This window comes from Tenrec ecaudatus, chromosome 9, assembly GCF_050624435.1.
Source record: "Tenrec ecaudatus isolate mTenEca1 chromosome 9, mTenEca1.hap1, whole genome shotgun sequence".
NCBI classification, from domain to species: Eukaryota; Metazoa; Chordata; class Mammalia; order Afrosoricida; family Tenrecidae; genus Tenrec; species Tenrec ecaudatus.
Genome location: NC_134538.1, coordinates 109,656,892 through 109,683,637, shown reverse-complemented (window position 1 = coordinate 109,683,637; position 26,746 = coordinate 109,656,892). Strand labels below are relative to the sequence as shown.

General features: G+C 39.2%; 1 protein-coding gene across 1 annotated transcript in view; it reads left to right on the top strand.

Moving 5' to 3' along the window:
* The window catches only part of ZNF804B (zinc finger protein 804B), a 78,320-nt gene that overhangs the window by 47,886 nt on the left and 3,688 nt on the right, over positions 1–26,746 (top strand). The window contains exon 3 of the mRNA XM_075557355.1: positions 21,663–21,793. Within this exon, the coding sequence (XP_075413470.1) occupies positions 21,663–21,793 (131 nt within the window). The remainder of the gene's footprint in view (positions 1–21,662; positions 21,794–26,746) is intronic.

Below are 26,746 nucleotides of genomic sequence, written 5' to 3'. Positions count from 1 at the left end.
TTGTTGGAGAACACGCCCACACCTCCTTTGTTCAGGACGCATGGCGCCAGTTCTGAGTGAGAGTCAAGCTATCTGCAGTGCTATTTCAGGGGTGATTGCCAGGCCTTGCTGTCACGGTGCCCTGAACCGGCTAGCTCTTCAGTTAGCAATCGAGTGCTCTAACTCTATTTGCCACAAAAAGACCCCTGCTTGAGCACATTCTTAAATGTGTGATCAACACCTTTTCTTTTTAAGTAATCTTTTCTCAACCACTGGTACCTCGGCCAGTGATACACACAGTGTTAGTAAGCTGGACAGCTACCTCTCCATCGTGCCTGACACCCCGTCATAAACTTGAATGTAATCACCACCCATAACCACTCATGTACTGACTCAGACATCAAATATACGATTTTTATCTCATTGCATGATTATATATGTACCCAATCCACAGTAATTGTAAATTCGTGTAAATTAATCTTATGTGAAAGATTTAGTAGTGTTTTAGATCTTGGAGTTTTTCTCAGAACTGAAGCATAAGTAGGTTAATTGGCTTTTTCTTACAGTAATTCCAATAACTTTGGACAAAGCAAAACTGTTTCGGAATGGGATCTGCTAATAAATAATTGCTTTCCAGAAGCCGAATTGGATGCCAACGGTTTTGCTTCTTACCAATGAGAAGACAGAAGATGTGCTGCTGACAGAAAGAGCCTATATTTTACATCCTAAGTCCCACAGGGACATTTCAAAGCTTTCATAGATGCAGGTTTTTAAAGCCGCAATTCATGTGGAATGAAAAACATACTATTGAAATATGACGTAAGCGTGGTAGTCCACTGGGGCTGGTGATGCCACGGCTCTCCCGGAGACCAGTGATGACGTACGAGTCATTCAGAGTCTCTCAGAGACCGTGGGCCACAGATGTTACCACACGGGCTATGGGGGTGCACACGGTCCTTTGAAACTCTCACTCGCTAGTGTATGATGCAAAGCAACTTCTTCAGCCTAATTTTCTTACCTAAATCTCTATTTACTATTCTGAAAAGTGAGGATTTGGGTAACAATAGCATTTACAGGAGTTAGGGGAGATGAAATCAGGGTATTATGACAATGGCTTCACATACTGCCAGGTCTGTATAAGTCTAGTATTCATATGAGCTGTTGTTTTCTTACAGTTACTATAATGTACAGATTTTCAGCATCTGATTTAAGTTGGTTCCTGATAAGAATTAAAGAGAAAAGAGTATGAGTGGCATGCATGATAAAATGTATATTTATGAATAAATGATGCATAAACATATTGAAAAAGAAACACCAAATTGTCAGCAGGAATCTTAACTAGAAAGCAAGGTTATAAAATACCTTTAACTCTTTCTCCTGAAATGCACGCTGTTTTTGAATTGTCTCCAAGTGTCATACTTATGGCTTAACCGAGGGAAACACAGAGGATGTATGTGAAGATAGAGTGCTCGAGCAAAAGACCATACACAGACATCTAATCTCTGGAACGTGTTTGCCTTTGAACATGTTGATGTGCAGTAGGGAACTAGTGGAGAGGTCTGGGAGGCGGGCCCCAATCCCAACTACTAGGTGGACACCTATCCCCCTTCCCCCCAGAACTTATTTCAAAGGATGTCAATGAATCTGCAGCTCAGAGAGAGGGACATATCTGATCAGAGCACATCTGATCAGAGCAGATGAAGGGGCAGGAGGAGAGAGTGGAGCACATCCTGGTCCACCAGGCCATGAGGTTGATGTTTCCAATTAGAGCAGTTAGTCCACAGAGAAGACCACATGGCCGGCCCCACTATGAGATATGACATCCCTCCTGACCCATAGCCCTACAGGGGACAACACTGGAGACACAGTGTGGGAATTTCACCTGATCTGATCCCGCCACACCGAGGCAAAACACTGAGGAGGTGCAAGAGAACGGAGCAGCAAGGTCCCCAGGAAATGCTGAAGGTGACTTTGGGACCAGGGCGTGGTGCCCCAACAGACTAGACTGGAAAACACTCCTAAAGGACAACAAACAATCCTTGAACTAACTACAAGCTTTTCTTCCTTCTTGGGTTTTGTCATATATTGTTGCTTGGTTTTGCTCTGTCTTGTTTTTGTGCATGTTATTATCTCCACAGGTCTCTCTAAATCAGATAGACTGGATGAACAATCTGGAGGAGAAACAATGGAACTAACAGTTCCTGGGGGACATGGGAGAGGGGAAGGTACGGGGAAAGGTTGTGGTGTTAACAAACCCAGGCACAACAAGTGATCCAAATTGGTGGTGAGGAGGGTGTGGGAGGACTGGTAGGGCATGATCAAAGGCAATGTAACGAAGAGGAGTTGCTGAAACCCTGGTGGGGACTGAGCATGGTAGTGGGACAGGAGGAAAGTCAAAGGAAATAGAGGAAAGAACTGGGAGGCAAAGGGCATTTATAGAGGTTTACATAAGACATGTACATATGCAGATTTATTTATGTATGAGGATGGGGAAATAGATCTACGTGCATATATTTATAGGATTAGTATTAAGGCAGCAGAAGGACATTGGGCCTCCACTCAAGTACTTCCTCAGTGCAAGAATACTTTCTTCTAATAAATTGGCATTCTATGATGCTCACCTTCCTGACACAACTGCTGAAGACAAAGTGGGTATCAGGCATCATCAGAATAAACTATCTTACCATAGTGAATGAAGCAGGAGGTATGGAGTGGAGACACAAAGCACATTTGTAGGCCACTGAACATCCCCTTACAAAAGTGTCTCAGGGAGGAGACAGTCAGGTGTGATCTAGCAATGATGAAACATACAACTTTCCTCCAGTTCCTAAAATGCTTCCTCCTCCCCCACTATCATGATCCCAGTTCACCTTACAAATCTCGCTAGACCAGAAGTTGTACACTGGTGCAGATAGGAACTGGAAACACAGGGAATCCAAGGTGGATGATCCCTTCAGGACCAGTAGTGAGAGCTGCCATATTGGGAGGGTGGAGGGAGGGTGGGTTGCAGTGGGGAACCGATTACAAGGATCTACATGTGACCTCCTCCCTGGGGGACGGACAACAGAAGAGTGGGTGAGGGGAGACATTGGTCAGGGCAATATATGACAAAATAATAATGTATAAATTATCAAGGGTTCATGAGGGAGGGAAAAGTGGGGAGGGAGGAGAAAAAATGAGGAGCTGATGCCAGGGGCTTAAGTGGAGAGCAAATGTTTTGAGAATGATGAGGGCAATGAATGTACAGATGTGCTTTACACAATTGATGTGTGTATGGATTGTGATAAGAGTTGCATGAGTCCCTAATAAAGCGATTAAAAATAAATAAATAGTTTGCCTTTGATTTGGTTTGTTAAGAGAGCAGAATGGTTGCATCTCAGCTGCATCTGCCAAAATAAAAAACACACCCTTGCTTTAAAGACTGTGTAGTGGACTCTAATACTGGCCGTGTGTCATCGGTTACATGAGACTGCTGCTTAAAATTAAAGGAATTGATATAAAGCACCTGTACATTTAATAAACTATTCCTATCTTTGTGTTATATTGCAAAGAAGAGCACAGTGGTACGAGGTAATGTGATTGGAACACAGACATGGGGTCCATTAGGATTTGGGGGCGGAAGAGGGTCCATTTTGCAGGACTCTGAAAACGGCACATGCACACCATCGGGGTCAGATTTGGATTTGCTACGTGATATCTGGGGGGAAATTACAGTTAGCAAAACAGGAGAAGGTTAAAGGTCTCACTTTAGCAATGCAATGTGTCTATCAAAGTGTACATATCCAAAATATATTTTATGTATCCAATTTCCTATCTCTGGACTTCTGAAATGTTTGCAATTTTTTATTCCTTGTAATAAACATTATAAATATTAATAAAATAAATCCATGGGGGAAAATTAAGAGTATGCTGATCATACTTCAATTTTCAGCAGATAATATGTGTGTGCATTTTTGAGGGACATATTTTCATTTGAAGCTTCCTGGGAAATTTATTCCTGCCTGATATCATTTCCATTTGTTTATGAGCTTTTTCATAGTCTCCACTTTTGTTTCAGTGCTTTATAAAACAACTAAAGAGCAGCATAGTTTAAAACACAAAACATATGTGACCTTCTAAAGTTAACACTTATAATAGATTCAATACTCATCTCAAATTTTTCCTACCATAGTGAGGAAAGCTCAGCATGATATTTTGGAAATAAAAATAATTAAATAGGGGATAAAGCAAATATAAAATTGCTGATGTCTTTTTTTCCCCAAATACGTTTCATCTTTAGACTGAGTTTCTTATGAATCAACAAACAATTCACATGTCAAGGAGGAGAATTTTACTTTAATTACACGTTTTTAAAAGTTATTTCCTGTGGCCATTACATAATCTGGTCAATCTGAGGATTAAGAGTGTAGTGGTAGAGTTTACTTTGGCAAAAGGGTCATAGCCAATGAGGCCTTTGTGTGGGTATGGCCCTTTCCTGAGGACTTTGGGAAATCTGGTATTTCCTCCTTGGAGGCAGGAGACACCCTCTCTCTCTGCTGACTCCCTGGGAGACATTCCTGAGGAGAAGTCACATGGACCTACCCTAGTTCAGCCTGAGCCCTGGGGCTGAAGAAATCATGTAGAGACCCTGTCAGTGCTAAGATGCTTCTAATGCCACTGAATCCACAAGACTTGCCACCCACTGGCCTGTGGTATTCCTGTACTTGGTGTCATTGCATGTGTTTCATGAGTCTGAATATGACCTTATAAATTGGTACTGGACATGTGGACTAATATCGGATATAGAGAATCATTGGACGGTAACATCAGAATTATGGACTTGATCTGGGCTGGGATGTTTTCTCAATATTCAATTGCTCTTGTATATAAAGCTCTTTCTTAAATATATATGAGTATCTGTGGATTTTTTTTCTTTAGTCTACCAAGACTAATACAATTGCTAAATATATTGAAAACTTGTATCCCTTTGTGCTGGTACATTCATGGTACTTCTCTGAGACTTGAATGTGAAACAATAATTTATGGGTGGAAACAGAAGGAACCCCCCATTTGACATGATCTGTGTTGGTTTCCCTGCTTGCCCAGCTCTGTGAATCTTTATGCCCTGTTTTACTTTGAATTAAAAAATTACATGTTTCAAGTTTCTGAATCTCATTAATCCTCTTCAGAAAAATAATTTATTTCTAAAAATACTTAAAACTGTGACATTTTGTGACTCTAGCCTTAGTCAAGTATATTTTAGCTGCCACTCACTGTTAAAGGAACTGATTTGAAGAGTCCTACCCAACTATTTCTAAAGACAATTAAAACTCCACAGAAAAGTGATATAGTCGAATTTCAATTTGTCTAATTCAGGGGTTCAGAGTATAGGGGAGAAATCTAAAAGAAGAAAAATATTGATACATATAGAAATGCTTATAACTAATATATCATTCCCTTAAAGAAGTAACTTGGGGAGGAGTTTTAAAAATAAGAATCAAGAGTTGGAACAAAATTGATTGCGAATGTTTGCCTAGGTTTAAGACTCAGAGTTTGAAAATTGGACATATTTTTCCCTCCCTTAGTTTCAACAATATGATATGTATTTATTTTCTAGGACTAGAATTTTAGAAGAAGAATGGATGAGAAAGTCAAGAGATGGTACAATTAAAAATAGAATTGTTGCTGTTGTCAAATCCATTAAGACTAAGGGACTGAACCATTTTATACTATCACCAAGAGTAATGAATATACTCACTTCCTCGTAGATTCATTATCAAATTTTTAAGATCTATGAAGTTACCACATCACTCCCAAAAGATCTATGAAGTTACCACATCACTCCCAAATGACTTTGCAGAGGAAGGTCCACCTGAGTCAAGCCATGCTGTTCTCCATGGCCTCATAAGCCTGTGAGATCTGGATAATGAACAAGGCCATTCAGAGCAGACAATGCCATTCAACACACCAGAGGCTGCTGGAGGAATCAGCAAATTTGTACTGGAAGAAGGTCTTTCAAAATATTCCTCAGAAGTGAGGATGGAGAGATTTCATTCTTATACATTGCACATATTGCCAAGAGGGATCAGTTCCTGGAGATGGACATTATGCTTGCTAAGGTAGAGGGTCAAGAAAACAGAGGACTTACTCAATGAGATGGATTAACACCGACTTAGAAAATGAGCTCAAACACTGGGATGTTTGAGTCTGTTGTACGGAGTTGCATGAATTGGAGCTCACTCAGCAGAAGCTAAGTGTAACTATTATCTGCTTGTCAAAGCATAACTATTCAAAAAAGTTGGAAAAACAAAATTCTATTTAAAAATATGTCTAGTCTAGTTTATCTAATGATATATGGTGATAGTGGAAATTAAAGAGGAATAGCCTTGTAAATCCTTGTGTAAACACCTCTGCCCTCCCAAGTATATACTCAATCAAACCCCTCAGATTCTTGTAATTACAAGAAGGGCTGTGAATTGAGCTTCCCTTCTGGTGCTTAATAAGTAGTTTTACTCTTAGGGGGAAAACAGAATTATTTTAAGATTACAGATCAATTTCTATTGCAAAACATCAGTGTGAGTTTTTTTGGGGGGTGGGCTATTCAGATGCTATCCTTCTTATTCTGGAAACATCTGAACATTCTACTGTCAGTATTTTCCCTATTTATTTACTTAATAAGAGTACTTTCATGCAAAGGTAGGCAAGGTATGCAAAATAGCATTCATCTTACATCTGCCTAATGTTGTTTTCTTTTAGCAATGCCAGTGAAAAATTAGAAATAAGAGATGATTCCATCGGTTGCTTTCTGGAAATTAGTTGTACATTTTATAGCTCAGTGGGATCCTACCTAGTTAGAATATTCAGTGCTTGCTTTCTTAAACTCAGGTTTGATTCTTTGCAGGTAGCTGGAATGTTGTTATTGCCAATGGCAGCCCAACATTCATGCAGATAAAGAGTATTATTATCAGTGATATAACACTGATATTTTCATGCCAATATCATTATTTGTTTCAGCTTCTACACATTATAATTTGCCTAATTCTCTCTGTCATCTTGAGCTAACTAGAACAGGAATGTTTCTTTAGCTGGGGCTGGCAAACATTTTTTTTTCTGGAAAGCATGGCAAGGAAACATTTTTGATGCTCCAGCTCATCCTGATTGGGTTGTAAACAACACAAGAGATCACCGTCGCTCGACGGCAGCCACAAAAGAACACAGAGTGTCGAGTGTGCCACCAACATCCTACTCACAAAGATATCCCATAACATGCCGTGCTATGTCGCTAAGCCGAAAAATCAACTGTAATTCTTTTTATGAGAATGAGTAATCACTAAATGAAACTTTTATGTGGAGTTAAATTTTGTAGCTCTGAGAGATACTAGAAGAGGATAAGTCCAAAGGCATTTCTAACAGAGTTCTAGGTCGCTCATGCACAGGTTTAGTCCTAACAAAACTGTTGCTTTTACAATATGAATGGACAAAAGTCAATTTTTGCCCTTTGCCCTTTCTGCCTGGAATGCAGTTTTGGTGTCTTGACATTTCTCAACTATATTCCACCCATAAGGATAAAGTCACATATTAGGGGATACTAAAAGTCAGAAGGGCGGCCACTTTTGACTCCCGTGAGAAAACATGAGTACCATGGTATCAAGTTCTTGTTAGGCATAAAATAAAACTTTTTTTATTTTAAGATACTGTACCCAAATTGCTGATCACATGAAGCCCAACTCAATACAAACTGTTATTTTTAGCTTTAAAATATCATCTCTATTCAGTATGTAAAAGTAAAATGATCCAAAAATCCCATTTTAAAGCCGAGTCTAATTGCACCAATTTCCTGTTTCTGTTCCATGCCTCTACATTTAATAATCTCTTCCTAAAGACAGTGCTATTTCAGACCAACATTGAGGTAGGATATTCAGGAAATCTGAAGCACACTTTCAGAGCACTACGGCAGTCTTCGTGTGCAGATTAAATACTTCTGTCTACAATATGCTCAGTATACATCACTGACTTTAAATTAGGGTAGTAAAGAGTAGGAGGATGAAGTGGAAATTGAAGGAACTTTTAAAAATCATTATAAAGTTAGACTTTTCTAGATGCAGAAATGACAAGAAATTGGTCTGAAGTAAACAGCTGGGTCAGAGTACAGAGGTCATAAAGTGAACAGGAAGGAGGTGGCCATGAAGGAGTCACCCAGCTGGAGAAAGCAAGCTGCAGAGTAGATACGCACATGCCATATGAAGATGACATCATGAGAGGCACCACACAGTCTCTGCAAGGCAAGCGTTTGCCCTGAGGTTCTCTAGATTTTTTGTTTAGACACTTAGGACCAAGTCTAAAAGCATTAGTTTTTTCCTAAAGTCATCAGCAAAGATTTTCATTAATTCTCTTTGTACCATATATACTTGAGTATAAACTGACCTGAAAATCAGTGGAGGCACCTAATTTTACCACAAAACCTGCATTTAAAGTGTGCTGAAAATCTTGGTCTATACACGAGTATATAGGGTATTTGAAACTGTCATGGAAGACGTGACTGGCCCCCTCAAACCTCAAGAGGGATGGAGGATCAAGACAGATAGTGTAAGGCTGACACTGATCAGGTGGAAGGCAAACATGCCTTCATTCTACAGACTTTTTTCCAGTTCTGACACCAACCAGCCATGCTGTGGTTGCCCCTCTGCTATGTTCATTAATTTGTTCAGCAGTGATACAGAACTTACAGATAATACGATGAATTTAAGGTGTTATTAGTGCAGGTAAGTCAAAGGTCGCAGTTGAAAATCAGACATGCCTCAAGATACAGTTCTTCAATCTGGAAAGCCTCTTCTCAGCAATGCTCACAGGCACACCACTCTCTAACCCATGGCCTTTCCCCACGCAGCCCATTTAGTTCTGCTCATAAGTGTCACAGGCACTTCCTTCCACCATTAAACTGAAAGTGCTTGTACCAGAAGCCCACTGGGCCAACTCCTGCTGGTCTCCTGGTTTCACCGACAGTGTCACTGTAGCATTCAGTGTCTCTCTGGGTCTCACCAAGGCATTCTAAGTTGCTTTTCTTCCTGGGAACCCAGGGTCCTAAGAGTATACGTCCTCCACTTCTTTTATTGGCAATTCTGAGGCCTCAGCTCTCTATCACTGGTTGAGCTCCGTTTAAGCCTAGCAAGAGGGGAAACCAAGCCAGCCCCTTGTTGGATTTCCAGATATCTTATTTGCATCATTGCACACAATCCTTCATCATGTTTTACATTTGCTGTAGCTGTCAAAGAAGGTTGGAAGTATCATGAACTGCTAAAAGCACAAACAAGTCTGGTGTGGAGGAAGAACAGCTGGAGTGCTTCTTAGAGACAAGGATGGTGAGAATTCATGTGACATATTTTGGACCTGTGGTCACATGAGAGCAGTCCCTGGAGAAGGACTTCATGCTTTGTAAAATGGAGGGGCAGCGAAAAAGAGGCAAGAGAATTGACTGTGCCAGCCTGGCAGATAAACACAGGTGGGATTAATTGAAAGGCGGAGAGAGAAATGGCTCAGTGAGCCTTGCCTTTCTTGTCGCTCACCCTTTGATCGGACCAGTGTGCAGATGCCTTGCTTATTCTGTGCCTCAATTTACAGCCTACACTATCTTTGGGACACCTAGCCTGTGGACTGTGTCACTGTAAGTTGAGGTCCCTTTAAGGCCACACAATTGGAATTTACATCTCTTGAGCTGGGGACTGTTAGTGACCTGGCTAACAGTTGGTGACCTGCCTTGCTGTTTGCTGCCTGTGCTGGGATAGCCTAATTCTCTCTACAGAGGATTAGCTGGTGGCCCTCAAGGCTTGAAGGACTGCCAGTGTCTCACAACTCTCTCATGGGAGTGAGTCGCACTGAGCCATTTATACTGCTTTATAATTTAACTGTTCATTTCTTGTGTTATATATCTATATATCTTTACAAATATATATAAAAATTATCAGCAATCTGGTTTTATCTCTCTAGAGAAGCCTGTCTAATACAAGAGGGAAGCCCTCAGGGAGCTGGATCGACCCAGTGGCAGCAGCAATGGGCTCAAGCACAGGAACAATTGTAAGGATAGCGCAGGACCATCCAGTGTTTTATTCGGTCTGCATAGTTGCCACCTGGTTGGTTCCTACCCATCACAACCTACTAACAACCAAACCTCAGAATCATTTGGTGGGAATTACAAAGACTACAGTTACCAAACCCACTGGCATAGATCAGCTCTCACTCAGAGACCCAGAAGACCCAAAGCGGACATATTCTTTAAGATTTCTGATATTGTAAATCTTTATGGGGCCAGACAGCCTTATCTTTCTCCAGACAATGTCTGGTATATTAGAACTGCTGACTTTGTGGTTAGCAGTCCAAGTAACCCACTGCAGTTCTGGGGCCCCATTACGAGAGCCAAGTTAAGGAATTCCCCAGGGTTTGGGTCTTGTTTGTGTATAACCAGTAGCATGGAGAGAAAAATGGATCTCTCGAAGAAAATTGTTCTTAAGCAATTCTCCTTTGGCATCGTCAGCCAAGCTACACACTTTGACATTTCAAAATATTTGGCAGATTATCTCATTTTCTTTTAATTCCATTTTTCCATGAACTTTTGAAAATCTAATAAATTTTACTAGATCTGTTTTCTTGGAATAACTAGTACGTTTTAGAGCCCTGTTTGGAAAAATGTTTATACAGGAGCATGCCAACTGAAAGGTCAGTTGTTTTCACCCACCAACCACTCCATAGGAAATTAGTGTGACAGTCTGCTCTTGGCAAATGACAGCCTTGGAAAATCCATGGGCTTCTATTCTGTCTCATCAGCAGCGGGCTTCTTTTTGTTTGGGTTTTTGTTGTTATTTAACAACTAAACTGTATGTAATTTATATTACAGATTGTATAAACATAAAATATGAATGGAATATTCCCCCGCAATCCACCTTTCTTAGTGATGAAAATTTTGAAGCCATGTTGGATGAAGAAAAGTGGCAACACTTGTCTAGTTTTGAATCTTTCCTGCTTTCTGGTATTGACTTTATTCTCAGCATCCTTAGCCCTGAGGGCATAGTGGTTAAATGCAGGATGCTAGTCAAAGTGTCAGTGACCTGAACCCACCAGCCACTCGGAGGTATCTGCCAGGTAGTTTCATAGAGCTTTACAGTCTAGGCACCCGCAAAGGTAGTTCTTTTCTGTCTTATAATGTTGCTCTGAGTCAGAATCAACGCTACAGGATTAGGCCAGGACATTCCGATTAAGTATTTACCCAAAGCATTATATCTTACTGAATTCCCACTTGTTCATTCCAGAAATATGGTTGACTCTCAAACCTTAACATTGGCTCCACGACCCTAATGGAGTTTAAGATTATAGAGATACGCCTTTGGTGATCTTATCTTAGTGTAACCATCAAAAGGGTGGAAATTAAATGGACTTTGTCTACTGCTATTGCTCCAATCTCCCCATTTATTGAGCACCAAGATACTTCTATATAACACAAATACTTGTTTGACATTTAAATCACTAGAGGAATTGATAATGATATTGATGTTGGGTGCTGTTCAGCAAGGTCTAGGTCCGTGACCTTGTGTCCAACAGAAAGAAATACTGTCTGGTCCAGACAATTGTTGTTATGTTTGATCGCATTAGACAGCTTCTATGTCAATCTATAACCTTTATTGTCTCCATTTTTGTCCCCTACTGATCCTATAATTTATATATAAAAAAAGATGTCCTTTTACAGGGACTCATCTCTCTTGATGCATGCCCAAAACATATCACTAACCTAGTTATGCTTCTTCCAAGACTTATTGGTTTGTTATGTTGGGTTCCCATTGTACTTTCACATTCTTCTTCAGTCTGGTTACCTTCTCCAACGTTCACATGCAGATGAGGAAACAGAATACCCTTGGATTCAACATTTTTATGATGTCTCTGTACAGCTGCTTTACGTACCTATGCGATATGCCCTTTGGTGTCTTAACTACTACTTCCATGAACTCTCGATCCAAGCAAGAATTATATTATTGACAACTTCCACCTTTTCACCATTTATCATGATGTTAGCTATTGGTCCAGGACTGAGGATTTTGGTCATCCTTACATTGAATTCTAATCCACACTGAAGACGGCAATCCGTAATCTTCATCAAGTGCTTCAAGTCTTCCTCACTTTCAGCAGGCAAGGTTCCGTCATCCGCATATTGAAAGTTGTTAATAAGTCTCCCTCCAATCCGATGCAACCTTCTTCTTCATATAATCCAGCTTCTCTGATTATTTGCTCAACAGTCCTTCCAATTGTTGTTCTGTCCACACCATTGCCTCTTGCTCCATGTGCACGTTCTGCGTGAGCACAAAAGCGTGCTGAGGAATGCCCATTTTTTTTTGAGCAATTGGTGGTTTGTTGAGATCCACCCTGTTGAATCCATGCCATTGAGAAATGCAATGTGTTTTCTTATTCCAGATCGCTGCATGTTGCCATCCAACACCACACCTTCTCATCTCCCTGGGCTGCTCTTCTCCTGTTAGCTCCTCGATTCATAAGGGCATGGTTCAGTGTCTTCTCCACATCCATGTTACTCTCTCTGAGATCAGCCACAGCTCTTCTTCAAGCACTAGTGGTTCAGCACATCAAGTCTAGTCTTGCAGTCATCACTAAATTCAGGTGGGATGTGGTCACAGCAGTAATACTTAAATCATAGTCTTTGACTTTCTTCCTTTGAGTTTCTTCAGCTAAGACTTGAATTTGCATTGGACCGAGTTATGTCCTCTCCAGTAGATGGCACCTGACTTTGTCCTAACTGATAAGCTTCTCCATCATCTTTTCCCAAGTATAAAGTCAATTCAATTCTTAGGTAATCATCTGGCAAGGACCACATGACTAGTTGTAGATATACTGTTAGGGGGTAAAAGTATTTATAGTCAATAAGTCATTAGTTATTTAGAATTCTATCATGAGATCTCTAGAGTTTATTTTTTGTGTCCAACTATCAGTACTGAGAAATGTATCTCAATTGCATGCTGAATCTCATACTGTAGTAGTTCACAAATCTTTCATTTCTTCCTCTTCAGCATGTATGGTTAGCATGTGATAGGGTGTTAAATGGTCTTCTTAGTAGGCATATAGATATTAGCCTGTCACTCACAGCATTGTACTTCAGGGGAGATATTGAACTCTTCTTTTTATTGCTGTATATAGTACAATACTTCTTCAATTTATTGCTCCAGAATATTAGACCACATTTTTCTAGATCCAGAATGGTCAATACTCAGTTCAGTTTGCTAAACCTAGGGTATTGAGCTTTAAGTGTTCCATCTCATATTTGATAATGACCACTTTTCCTTGATTCATACTTCATATTTCACAATCCAGTTCTAATGGATGCATGCACATAGTTGGTACTTCTCCGTTAGTGCTGCTATGAGAGCAAATGGCTGTCCCACAGGTGACTGACTGTCCTTTCAGCCCTACCGCGGTCATGTTTGCAGTGCTTTCCAACCTGAGCGGCTCGACCTTTGGCACTGACAAGAGTGACATTCACAAGGTTGCCATCAACTAGCTCTCAGAAGTAGAACATTAGGTTGTCCCCCCTAATCTGTACGAGTCTGGGCATTTTGTCAAAATCTATCCAGCACACGTGACCCTGGTGGTACCTGAAATACGAGGGGCAAGCTCCCATTGCAGCATTCCCCAGAGGCCACCACCATGTGCCAAACCGCCAGGCAGTGGCTCTGCCAAAGGAATTGTATAGAGGCATATTTACAACATGAGCAGTATTTCAGAAACAGGTGGCCTTTCAATTCCAAAAAAAGGAAAAATAATTGTAAATGTTTACAATTTCCTATACACCAAATTTCCCTTTACTCCGATTAAAGTTAGATATTCTTTTTCGAGTCACAGTTCTTTCCTGAATAGATCATTTATATCAACTCATTTAACCTTCTACATGTTTGTTCTTTCATCTATAAAGCAAGGTTAATCATTTCCACCTATTTCATCAGGGTTTTGCTTTGCTGGTAAGAAAACCCTAACGTCTGCAAAGCGCCCTGGGATCTATGGATGGAAAGTGCAGGGACGGAAGGAGTTACTCTATGTACGAGAGGAAAAAGCAGACACGGTTGAGTAAACTCTTTTCACATGTGCGTTCTGCTCCAATGAAGTTGAACGAAGAATGGCACTGAAGTGGGCAGATGTTCACAGGCATGTTCAGACTCGTAGGCGATAATATTGGAGAATTGCTATTCTAAACACACATAGACTTACTGACCTGATCAAATTGCTTCTTCATATAATTATTCACAGTTGAATTCCACTGGTAAAGCATGTGCCAAGCTTTCTTATTGGCAGATAGAAAAGTAGAGATTGCTTAGGTTATTCTCCTTAAAATAAGCCCAAGAATAAAAAATGAGTTACATTTCTTTTGTAAATGTATTCTGGGAAGTATATCTCTATATGCACCATCATGTCACCTGTTTCTGAGAGAGACTACAGACCATTATATGCATGGAAAATGACTGATGACCACTTTTCTTTAACTCGACACATTGGGTGTTTGTTTTATTTTTACTTTTTATCTGGATAAGGGTCAGGGCAGTCATCAGTTTCCAGGACCATGACGACAACTTCTTTTTATGATGAGTTTGTTAATTTTTAACACTTTCACTCACATACAATTCACATCGTACCTAATCACATTCGTAAGCATTGTGTAGCCATTACCACAATCAATTCCAGGACATTTCTTCTTTGTATTCATTGTCAGCTCTCCATTTCCCACCATCCTTCCTTGTCATGACCTTTTGAATCTATTAAGCCAATAGTTGTTTACAGGTTGACTGAATCTGGGCTCATACACAGAAAAAATGTGCAAACTCAAAGCAACATACAAACAAAAGGCCCCCAAGTGAGAGAATAAAACCAAGAAATACATTAATCAGAATCAAATCAGAAAATTTAAAAAGTGGAGCAATTGTCCATTGAATTAAGAGGGACCTTAATAACAAGGTGTCACATATTGATCTAACTACAACTGCAGTAATACACGCTACATGGTCTCTGGCTGATAACAAGCCCTCTCCCATCTCTGGTCCACAAAGGAGATTCATCAGAGGCTTAATCTGCATGAGGCAACTGTGAATGGTTTGGGGCTTTCACTGTGGCCCACAGCCTTCTGTAAGCCATATGTTCAGAATTTAAGCTCGAATACCATTCTCTCCTCTGGGTTTGGATTATACTATTTACAATTCTTGCATCATACAGGCTGGTGTGCTTCTTCCATATGGATTTAGCCTATGTCTCACATAGATGACTGCTTTTTTTTTTTTTGATGACTGCTTTTTAAAGACAAATCTTTAAGACTCCAAATGCTATTTTTTCTGATCGCCAGCACCATCTGGCTTTTGTTACAATGCTTTGCTGTAGTAGCCGTGTCTTCAGTGATCACTTCCTGTGGGTAAGAATTGAGCACGGTCATGTAATAAGTCATTGTTCTTAGATTGGGGCTACAAGTAAATGTGAGTTTAGAAATCTTTCATATCTTTATGATTTATATGTGTCCCTTGTCCACTTTAAAGACATTATTTTGTTGAAGGTCATTATAAATTATACCCATGCAGAATATGGTAATTTTATTCATGTTACCATTAACTTAGTTGATGATACAGAATTTAAAATATTGTCAAGGGAAAATAATTATATATGTATAGGATATTTTTTAGACAAAAATACATGGATTATTTTTTTGCCCCGATTAACAACTTGGTAATTTGACACTTTTTACACTAAAAATGATGATTGAAGTTAGGGTGAAAGCTTCAATAATACTCATTCAAAAAGAGAACATGTCATAAACAGGCAACAGGAGTATTAAAATAGATATATTGTAGTCCTAAGTTGCCAGTTATTGGGCATTCTCAAGGCAAGAAATTTGAATCAAATTCTCACATCCCTACCTTTGAGATAGAAGTTGTATGGTGCTTCTCAAATGGGGGCATTTCAGCCTTAGACCTATCTGAGTATTTTAAGTGCCTTTAATCTTCTGCTGTGTGTTTATGGTAGAGTCCACTCACTTAGTGGGAGTTCCCAACTGGACTCTTCAGGTGTGATCTATGAAGGATGTTGTGCACCCGGGAAGGGCAAAATTGGAAGTCCCAGTGTCCTAGTAAACTAGCCTGGTCATCAAGACTGAATACAAACTAGGTCAAAAGTACCTGATTACGGTCATAAACTCCCAGTGGTAGTCTATATACTTAACGTTGAGCTTTTTTCCCATGGTGCCCAGCTACGTTTACCCACTGACCAAAGCATAGTCATCTTCTTCTGGACACACATGCCCTTGACTGTCATGACCTGTTGCTTCTTGGTGTGGGTTTCCAGTAAGGCTCTCTGATCACGCTTGTAAGATTGTTAGATAATCTTGAGTGACTGTAGAATAACGTTATATGACAGGAACATATTAGTTTTATCCATGTTTGTCTACATCAAGGAACACTGACCCAGTTGGGATGAGGCCTCCCTTGTGGAAGTGGTCCTTGAGAAATGCAAATAAGAAGATGGCCTATGGTTCATAAGCACAGGCATACTAGCTAGTATTAAGATGTGTATAATTCTGGCAATCCTGTGATGGTGAGTCTCTTATATTATGCTTCTGCATGATTATATTAGGGTGTATCTCAGAGGTGCACCGCCATTGGGGGAGGGGTCACCCTCTTGAAGCTGTGTTAAGGATTTCTCTGTTTTGGGGCAAATGAAACAGGGAAATTGAGCCTATTAGGAAATAAAATATCAAAAAATATAACAGAGTATTTTAATCCATTCTTCTACTGATAGATGTTTGGTCCACTTCCAACTACTCACTATTGTGAATTCTGCTTCAAAGAACTGGGTGAATATATATATATATATATATATATATATATATATATATATATATATATATATATATATATATGTTTATTGCTTTGGAGTATATTCCCAGTAGTGCTATTGCTTGATTGTATGAGATTCCTAGTTGTTCTAGATGATGGCATGTTGCTTTCCACAGTGGTTACACATGTTTATGTGCCTCTGAGCAGTGGATGAGCACTCTATCTCTCCATATCCTTTGCAGTATTTATTGTGTTCTGTTATTGGGGTGTAAAGTGATACCTCAAGAGAGTTTTTATTTGCATCTTCAGGATGGTGAAGACCATTTCTTTATAATTCCCATAAAAATGGAAACAAGAACATTAAATAGATTTTTTACCTACTCTAAAGTGCCTGTATTTCCCTCTAGAAAATACTAGGTGTCCAGTCTTTAGCCCTCTTTGGTTGAAATCCATTCTGGATAGTAGAATTATAGAAAAAATGTCTGATGATAAATCATGCCTGAATCGACAATTTATAATCCCCTTAGTAGTAATTTATGAGTATGACCTGAGTCTAGCATAAATTACCAATGTCAAGAAAGCATTATGAATTATTTCATACAAAAAAGACTTCCATAAAATTGACTATGGATAGCCTTAAATTTTCTTACTCCAATCTAAAATGTGTGGTAAATGGGACACTACACCTATCGGTCTTGTGTAACTGTGCGGTACTAGTCACTCGAGCATTCGCCTTTTAAGCAAGACTGTGAATCAAACACCTATAATGGCTCCCCATTGTTAGTTGAATCAAAGATCCTCATTGCTGCCCCCCAAACACTTCTAAAATAGTGATAGTTCACACCTACAGATTTTGCTATAAACCAGGCACTGTGTTACGATTGAAATTATAATCCTAAAGAAAAATCTACAAGGTGCACACTCATAGTCTGTCCAAATTGACAGGTATATAAATGAGTTATAGAACACTGGGTAACTTTCAGAAGTATCAAAACTAATAAATGGCAGAGATAACAGACAAAGTCAGAGCTTCCTGATTACAGAATGCTGTGCTGCTTTGCCCACATCCACCACTGGAAATCAGACCTGATTCTGTGCTAGTGTTGGGTGCTGCCCTCTCACCTTTTTACCCTGAGTCCTACTGATGAAAAACTGATGCTATTGTGATAGTAATTTATGAATTCTACTTTAAAATCAACTTTTTCTGATAGCAATATAGTCCCTCCAGCTTTACTTTGATTGGTGATACCATGTCTTTTTCACAGCTCTGTCTTTTAATTCACTGGTTCCATAAGCAACAGAGGTGCAGCTTGGGTTTTTTTTCCTCCCCCTAAATTTGTACTCTCTTCCTTTTGATTTGTATATTTAGATTCTTGACATTTTAATTTGGTTATGCATTCTTTATATCCTACCCTCACCCCTTAGGGTTCCCAAGGTCATACAGCTGTACTGAAGCGGACAGCCAGTTTTCTTCCGTATGTTAGCTGATGGATTTGAACTGCCAGCCTTTTTATTAGCAGCTGAGTACTAACTATTATGCGACCCATAGAAGATAGTAGCATTAAAGTCAACAGACATCACTTAGAGTAGAATTTTCTCAGTTGTCATTGAGAGTACAAAAAGCCATTTCTCTTTGACATGGTTGAACTTTACGTGGTTTCTCCAGAGATTTTTATTCATCAACTAAGACTTTACAGTAAGCACTTGACTATTATGTAAGTGAGAGCTGAGGAAAGTAGTTGGAAAGGGAATTTTATTTTATTTTTTTGAAGTTCTAAATTGTCAGGAGTTTATTATGTTCAGAAATTAGGTTTGTGGGGAACATTTGTCTTTATGGCATATTTTCCAAGAATAAAATTAACTCCTTTTGCCAAGAAAAAGACTATGTTAACATAGAGAAACCCATTTTTTTTGTTTCCTATGCTATTGGAAATTGTACGCTTTTAAGGAGTTTTCAGAATCAACCTAAACCTTTGGTTACAAATAAGCAAGAACCTTGATCACATCAAACAACAATTTTAACAAACTTCCCAAGATCCCATTCTTTAATTATACATTTTCATACCATAATCATTTTAAATATATGTAGTAACACATTACTAATACACTAAAATATACATATGCATCTTTCCATTCTCTTTGGCCACCTCTTTTGCATTCTTCTGAACTTTGGAATGTGAATTTTAAGTTTCTCTTCCTGTCTTCTGGCAAACTCTCCCTATCACCTCTCAAAAGAAAATATGCTGCACTCTGGTGTAGTCAGTGAAGCCCTGGTGCATTAGCGTGGAACGAGGCTGCACCGGGATTCAGTGACTCCTCTTACAAGTCGATTGTTGGCTCTTCCTTCCCAGGTGGCTCTAGAAAGACTCAAACCTCCAGACTTTGATGAGCTACATTAGCCACATAGCCCAGAGACTCATGCACCAATTTAAAAAATAATCATAATAATACTAGCTTCCACGGCTGTCAGTTATTTCTCAACACAATGGCAGCCTTATAGGACAGAGTAGAATTGCTCCTTAGAGTTTTAAGGCCATTAAGCTTACAGAAGCAGACTGCCTTTGTTTTCCCCCCTCACACAAAACTGCTGGTGGATTCAAACCACTGACCTTTCTGTTAGCTGTGGAACCGCTTTAACAGCTGCACTGCTCAAGGGAACTAGTCATCTTTTCCTCTGCTGAGAACATATGGATCATCTTATTTCTTGAAATTATCTATTTTTTGAAGAATCTGAAGTTTGTGTCAAAATTTCAATTCAGATTGACTCTCTCATCCTCCTTAAGGCTGTTTTTATTCTGAGCACAAAAACATATGTTCTTTGTGCTCAGGATATTTCCCTATGTCAGACTGGTCTCGCTCATCTTTGTTTATTCAACTGAAATACAGTTACCTGGTCCCCATCTCCCATGAACATATTTTATTTCTTGAAATAAGCTAATGATCATTAAAGGTTTGGGCGCTTGCTATACCCATGGGAAATAACTGGTTACACATCATTACTTCCCATAATGGCTGGGATTTAACTCTATTTGAAAAATATCTTTTACACTATATTTAGAGAAATTAAAAAAAACACCCAGATTCAGAAAATTTTACCAGGCTTTGCATGGGTTAAGAGAAGTCAGCCATTAAATGCACTCTCAATTTAGGAGTACATTTCACACAGCAGGATGTTCTTATGATCCTGGCTTCTGTTTAATTTGTTCAGTATCACTAGGTGTGATCAATCGCAGATTCTGAAGTAGAAACCCCAAACAAGTAACGAGCAGTGCATGTAAGTCAATTGTGTTAGATAAAGTTTAATTAAGATAAGTGGTAAGTTAATTAAAATCAAACAAGGCCAAGCCTCAGAACCATGCAGAAATCCTTCACCCACTTTTATATATCTGAACACAGTCGAGAAATCTGCATTTGATAAAAACCTTTGTTAGACATTGGGCCTCCAGTCAAGTACTCCCTCAATGCAAGTACACTTTGTTCTCTTTAAAACTCATACCATGATGCTCACCTTCTAGACAAGATTACTGAAGACAAAGCAGGTGCATAAGCAAATGTGGTGAAGAAAGCTGATGGTGCCTGGCTATCAAAAGATATAGGGTCTGGGGTCTTCAAGGCTTAAAGATAAACAAGCGGGCATCTAGCTCAGAAGCAACAAAGCCCACAGGGAAGAAGCACATCAGCCTGTGAGATCACGGAATGTCCAAGGTATCAAGTATCAAAGAATAAAAAAATCATATCATTGTGAATGAGGGGGAGTGTAGAGTGGGGGACCAAAGCCTATCTGTAGGCAACTGGACATCCCCTTACAGAAGGGTCGTGTGGAGGAGACAAGTCAGTCAGGGTGAAGGGTAGCAATGATGAAACATACAATTTTCCTCTAATTCTTTAATGCTTCCTCCCCCCCACTATCATGATCCCCATTCTACCTTACAAATCTGGCTAGACCAGAGGATGTACACTGGTACAGATAGGAACTGGAAACACAGGGAATCCAGGACAGATGAAACCCTCAGGACCAGTGGTGAGAGTGGCGATACTGGGAGGGAAGAGGGAGGGTGAGTTAGAAAGGGGGGACCAATCACAAGGATCTACATACAACCACTCCCTGGGGGATGAACAACAGAAAAGTGGGTGAAGGGAGATGTCAAACAGTGTAACACATGACAGAATAATAATAATGTATAAATTATCAAAGGTTCATGGGGGGTGGGGTGGGGATGGAGGAGAAAGAATGAGGAGCTGATACCAAGGGCTCCAGTAAAAAGCAAATGTTTTGAGAATGATGATGGTAACAAATATACAAATGGATGTATGTATGATTGTGATGAGAGTTGTACGAGGCCCCAATAAAATTATTTTAAAAATCTTTGTCAGAATGATTTAAGAATCATATGTAGAGTTTTGAACCAAATCCATCACAATTGTGTATGCTCTTTATTAAAACAAGCTCATGTAAACCAGCATATTTCAGGCGGTGAGCATATTTTACAAATGAGAAGGCTGGAATTAGGGGTTCAGAAAAGTGGACCCTTCAGTCTCCTGCCCCATCATGCCCATTTATGCACTGTCCCTTCTCCACATGGGGTTTCTACAGGCACCCCGGTGACTGTGCAGTTAGTATTGTCCCAGCATCATGCCATACTTGTACAGTGGCTGTAGAAGCTTTTAAATAACCCAGCTAACTAGTTAACAGTCATCCCCTAAATTTGTGATGGAGACGAGGCTTTTACTCCACTGGTGCGGGATGCTGCCTCTACACTCAGGTCACAGTTTTACTAGGGTTCTTACAGATGTAAATAATGTGTTTGTTATTTATAGTATCTTTTGTGTTTTTCTTCTTTCCTACAGAGACTAAAAGAATTAAAGCAACGGGAATTTGCTCGAAATGTAGCCTCTAAGTCATGGAAAGATGAGAAAAAACAAGAAAAAGCACTTAAGCGTCTCCATCAACTGGCTGAATTAAGGCAGCAATCAGAATGGTAAGAATTTGAGGTGTAGGCTGTGTGGTTCAGAATTCTCCTCAGCCTCTGGGGAAATTTCAATGATAAATTGACTCCACTTACTGTAACGAATTATAATTAGTCAACAAATATATCTGAGGGCGAATGTTCTTAATAGGTAAAGGTTTACAAATTAATTACTTTTTGTATCTGATTATTTTTCTTCCCAATGTTAATTTAATGTTTTCGTTAATGAAATCGTCTAAGATTTTATCTAAAATAGTAACACTTATCCCCTATTTAGCTGGTTTAAGTGGACACATGATGTTCCTTAGTATTTTCAAGTTTTATAATAATACTTTTACAAGCCATAGTAACAATGTCTCTTTTGGGGGTAAAACAAATATTTTGTGCATTCCCTTGTGCATACATGAATCTTGAGTAAATGACATTAGTGTTGCCTGGATGACAAACAAGATGTAATTAAGGCAGTTACATTTACCACACAGCACTATTTAAATTGATAATTATAACGAGCATTACACTAATACATTCTTGCAGCTGAAAAATAACAGTTTCCCATAAGGTTGAAGCTCCTCAGCTTTTCAAGGGGAGGCAATTGTTACCTGGAACTCAATTAAGTTTGCAGATTGTAAATTATGTTCATACAAATTATCCTGTGGAACACTAATATAGCTAATTAATGGAGTTGACAGCAACATGGTGAATTGTGAAATTTATAGCTCTGTGCCAGGATTTAAAACCTTGTTATTTAAATGAAAAACAGTATACAATAAATTAGGACTGAATGGCTCAATTATATTAATACAAAATATTAGTCCTCAAAGTTGATTCCGAGAAATAAGTTTTCAAGAATCAATTGGATAAAAATAATAATAATAAATAAATAAGTAAATAAAATAAAATAAAATTTAAAAAAGAATCAATTGGAAGAAAAAATATAGTTGATGGTCAACTTGCATATGTTCATGCATTTTACCTCTAGCTTAAAGATTTTTTTTAAAGTGCTCAATAGAAAGGAAATGTCTAGAAAAGAATGATGGCAACCAAACATTTGAGTCAGTGTCGCTTATAAAATAGACAGATTCTCTCCTTTCCAAGCTACCCTTGATGGAAAAAGACAGTTGCCCAGATTTTCAGATACTGAATTTGGTAAAAGAAAGGTTATCTTATTCTCCTCTACTACCTAGCAGGCAATCATTGAATCATTAAATAATTTTATTTTTACAGTCATTTACAAGTGACAATTTATCAATCACTTGGGCACCTACTCCTCACCTGTTGACTATTTCATTATCCAACATTTTCAAGGTGTAAAAAGATCTATCTGATGATTCTGTACCTTAACAAGGTCCCTGACCGCAGGGGCCCTGTGTGCACTTAGTACAGACGCCGATGTTGCTGAGGAATGGAGAGGGAGCACAGTCTCACTGAGTCACGAGAGCTCCAGGCAGAGTGAAGAGAGGCTAGAGTGTGGCCAGCAGGTTCCGGGGAGCTATAGGGGCCTGAGACTAGGCCACCCTCGGGGCTGGGGGAAAAGCTGCACATGAGATCTAGCCCAAGTTCCCAGCCCTGAGCAGGGCTAGATGGACCCCTGAGATGGGGCACTCAGATGTACAAGGGATCCCACCTATCCAGCCCTTAAAGCACCCCCAATGCCCTGTCCTGAGCACACATAGAACAGGCTACCTGTGCAGTAATGAGGTCGGTGATGAGTGACCAGCAGCAGCTGATGGACTATAAGCTGATAGGACATAAGGGTGGAGACTTGATTTGGTTGTCCTGACCTTGGAGTTAGCTCTGGTTTGTCAACTTTCTTGCTCACATGGACATGGAGGGGGCAGGGCGATCCAAAGAGCCTACAGATGTTCAGGCCAGGGCCTGCAGACTGACTCAGTGGGCAGCATACATTCACCTCCTGGTGCCTCGGCCCTCCTCTCTCTATAGAGAAAGAGACCCCTTGCTCCTGACAAAGCTACTATGAGCATTTGAGGGTGACTTGGGGAATGAATTAAGACTGCTCAACCCAAACCAGCAATTAGGGCAGAAGAAGGAGGCGACTGAAGGGATCAAATGGACTGGAACCTCTGGAAGAACTCTCCTGAGGGAAGGTGGGGGAGGTGGCAGGTGAACTCAGTCTGGCCAACTGATGCGGGCATCATCCAATTTTGCATAGTTCCGATTTTCACAGAACTACCTGCTCTCTGCCTGTTCTCTGCCCAATCCTGTTCACATGAATTAGTGGGTGACATTTCACCCATCCTCAATTTCTCTCTGTCCATAATCTTTGAAAAGGTTTGGAGTAGGTTCACCCACGTAACAAGAGTGGGCCTACTTTCCCTGTGATCCTAGGGGGTGGGGGGAAAGAGGTGAATTTACTGGTAGTAAGAATATATGAATTAACCCGATAAAAATTATGAGGGCAGACAACTAGTAATGGATTTTATAATAGTCAACTTTGACTAAGAAGTACTAATAGATAGTATAAACTAAACTGTGTCCTCATAAAGACCAGTTATTGTGTGGGAGATATTTAATTACTATCTATCAGCAGAGCTGTGTAGTAAATGTTATAAGGCTATTCATCTAAGTTGAATTATTTTAGGACCATTGATAATGAGAATATTTAGTTTCTTTTCAAAGACATTTCTTTATTTTCTGCTTGGAAAAAAATTTTCTTTAGGAAATAACAAAATTGTGGAATTGTTGATTTTCCCAGATAAATTATTTGAAGGATGATTAGAATGGACAATACATTATTAAAGCCTTAATACTGATATAAGGTATAAACATAAAAATTATAATTTAATTAAAAATATCAAATGTGAGAAAACACTATAATAAATGTAGATTGATTTATAAAGGGAGAAAAGAAGCAATAAGCCAAATATAGCACAAAAGCAGTAAAAACAAGTTTACAAAAATGTAAAAGAATGTAAAAAGTAAGACGCTCACACAGTAGAGAGAAAAAGGGTAAAATAACACCGCAATACAGAAAAGAACACTGACAGGAACGTTAAGGAACACCCTCTTATATTCCCAGAAATGTGAGAGCATCATGGCCTCACGTGCATGTATCCCTGTATTTCCAATGAACGGCCAATTGACGACACATATAGTAAACTGTTTAACTCAGTGGAGTCAGGGAGGGAAAATAACAATAATCATGTACTAGACGTTCCGGACAATTTCAACTGAGTTTAATACAGGTTAAACTCGAATGACTAAATTCCTGAAAAATATAACCCATTACAGAGGTATGCCTTCTGCTTAGACCCAGGAATGGCTACAACTATGCAAAGGGAAGGTTCAAAATTGAGGCAAATTCAATGCTGCAGCTCCTAGGGACCTCAGTTTTAGATTTATAGAAGTTCTGAATGGCCAGTGGTATTATAATAAACTATTACACTTCCTACTTCTTTTATGCTTAGAGTGTTCTGCCTAATATATGCCTTATATTGAATATACCTAAAAAGCCATCTCTAAAGATCATCGAAGGACGGTTTAAAAAGAGAGAGATTACTGCCAAGAATCAGAATTAACTTTGAGAAGAGAATGCAACTTTAGAAAATTTATAAATTTACCATTCCAGAGATCCCAAAGGCGATCGCATTTAGTTCCTGAAGAGGAGCTAATCTTTAAGACTAAATGGCGCTGAGACATAAATTAAAGTTTATAAGGGCAGAGTAAACAGAGTGGGTCTATTTGAAGTAAGTAAAATAGAAATTTAAATAAATGAGCTACTCTGATCTAGAGAGAAGACTGAAAACACTGGAGTACAGCGATACACCAGAAGACCTCCCAGTCTGTAAAATGCAGCTAATCAAATGCATAGAAGGTGGGGTGGGTGGTGCGCTGGCCTACTAGCCAGTTTTGAACCACCAGCGGCTCAATGGGAGAGAATGAGGCTTTCTACTCCCTTAAAGAGTTACAGTCTCTGACAACAGGGGAAGTTCTACCCTGCCCTACAGCAGGGGTGTTTTGATTCAGTGGCAGTGAGTTTTAGTTTTTTGAATGAAATGCACCTCTACTATATTAAACTAGGAAGACAATTGAAAAGTACATTCAATATGGTGGACAGAAACGTGACTCGAAAGCTCTATGCCAGTGAACCACATTGTCCTAATTGAAGGCACCAAAGAATTTCTCAGACTGTGTGGAAAATACATCACAGACAGGTGTCGTGGAGTCAGTTCTGACTAATGGTGACTTTACGTGGGTCAGAGTATTTTGTACTGATGATATATTTGGACAGACCACGATCAGAAATAGAAAATACAACCCAAAATCCAAGCATGCAGGGAAAGCCAGCCAAACAATTGGATAAAGGATGTAATATGGATTTAATTTTCTCTAATAAATTGTCTGTTGTACAGGTGTTATAGGTAAAGCAGTAAAGGGCCTTATACATTTAATTTAAAGATTATTTTCTCTTATCTATTGCCATTTCTAGTTTTCTTGAGTTATTAATAAAGGTCGGCAGAGTAGTATTTAAAGGCTGCTAAATAGTTAAAACTTACTTGAATAAAATATAGAAAGAAAATATTCAGTGTGTAAGAAGGAAAGATTTTTAAAAACATTGAAATTATTTAAAAGGCCTCTAAATGTTTGTTACTTCTTTGTCATTTATGAGGAAGCTTTAAGAGCTTATGAAAAACATCTATCACAGACATTCCGTTTTTTGTTTTTTTTTTTCAGATTTTGGAAGCGCTTTCACATTCTTGTTAAAAGTAGGTAAATAACAAGCCACCAAAAAAAGAAACAAACATAAAGAACCAGCAGTTCTAAAGTGCTAGGATTCTTACCCATTATCCACACCGCCCCCCCCCAAGTTAAAGAAGTATTCATTCTATTAATTTCTTATTTGATGCGAGGCACTCATGTAAAACTCTTTGTGAAATATTTACTGCAGAGACTAGATGACATATATGGTGATAGGTCTGCAGAACTATACTTTCTTGTTTGCCCTAG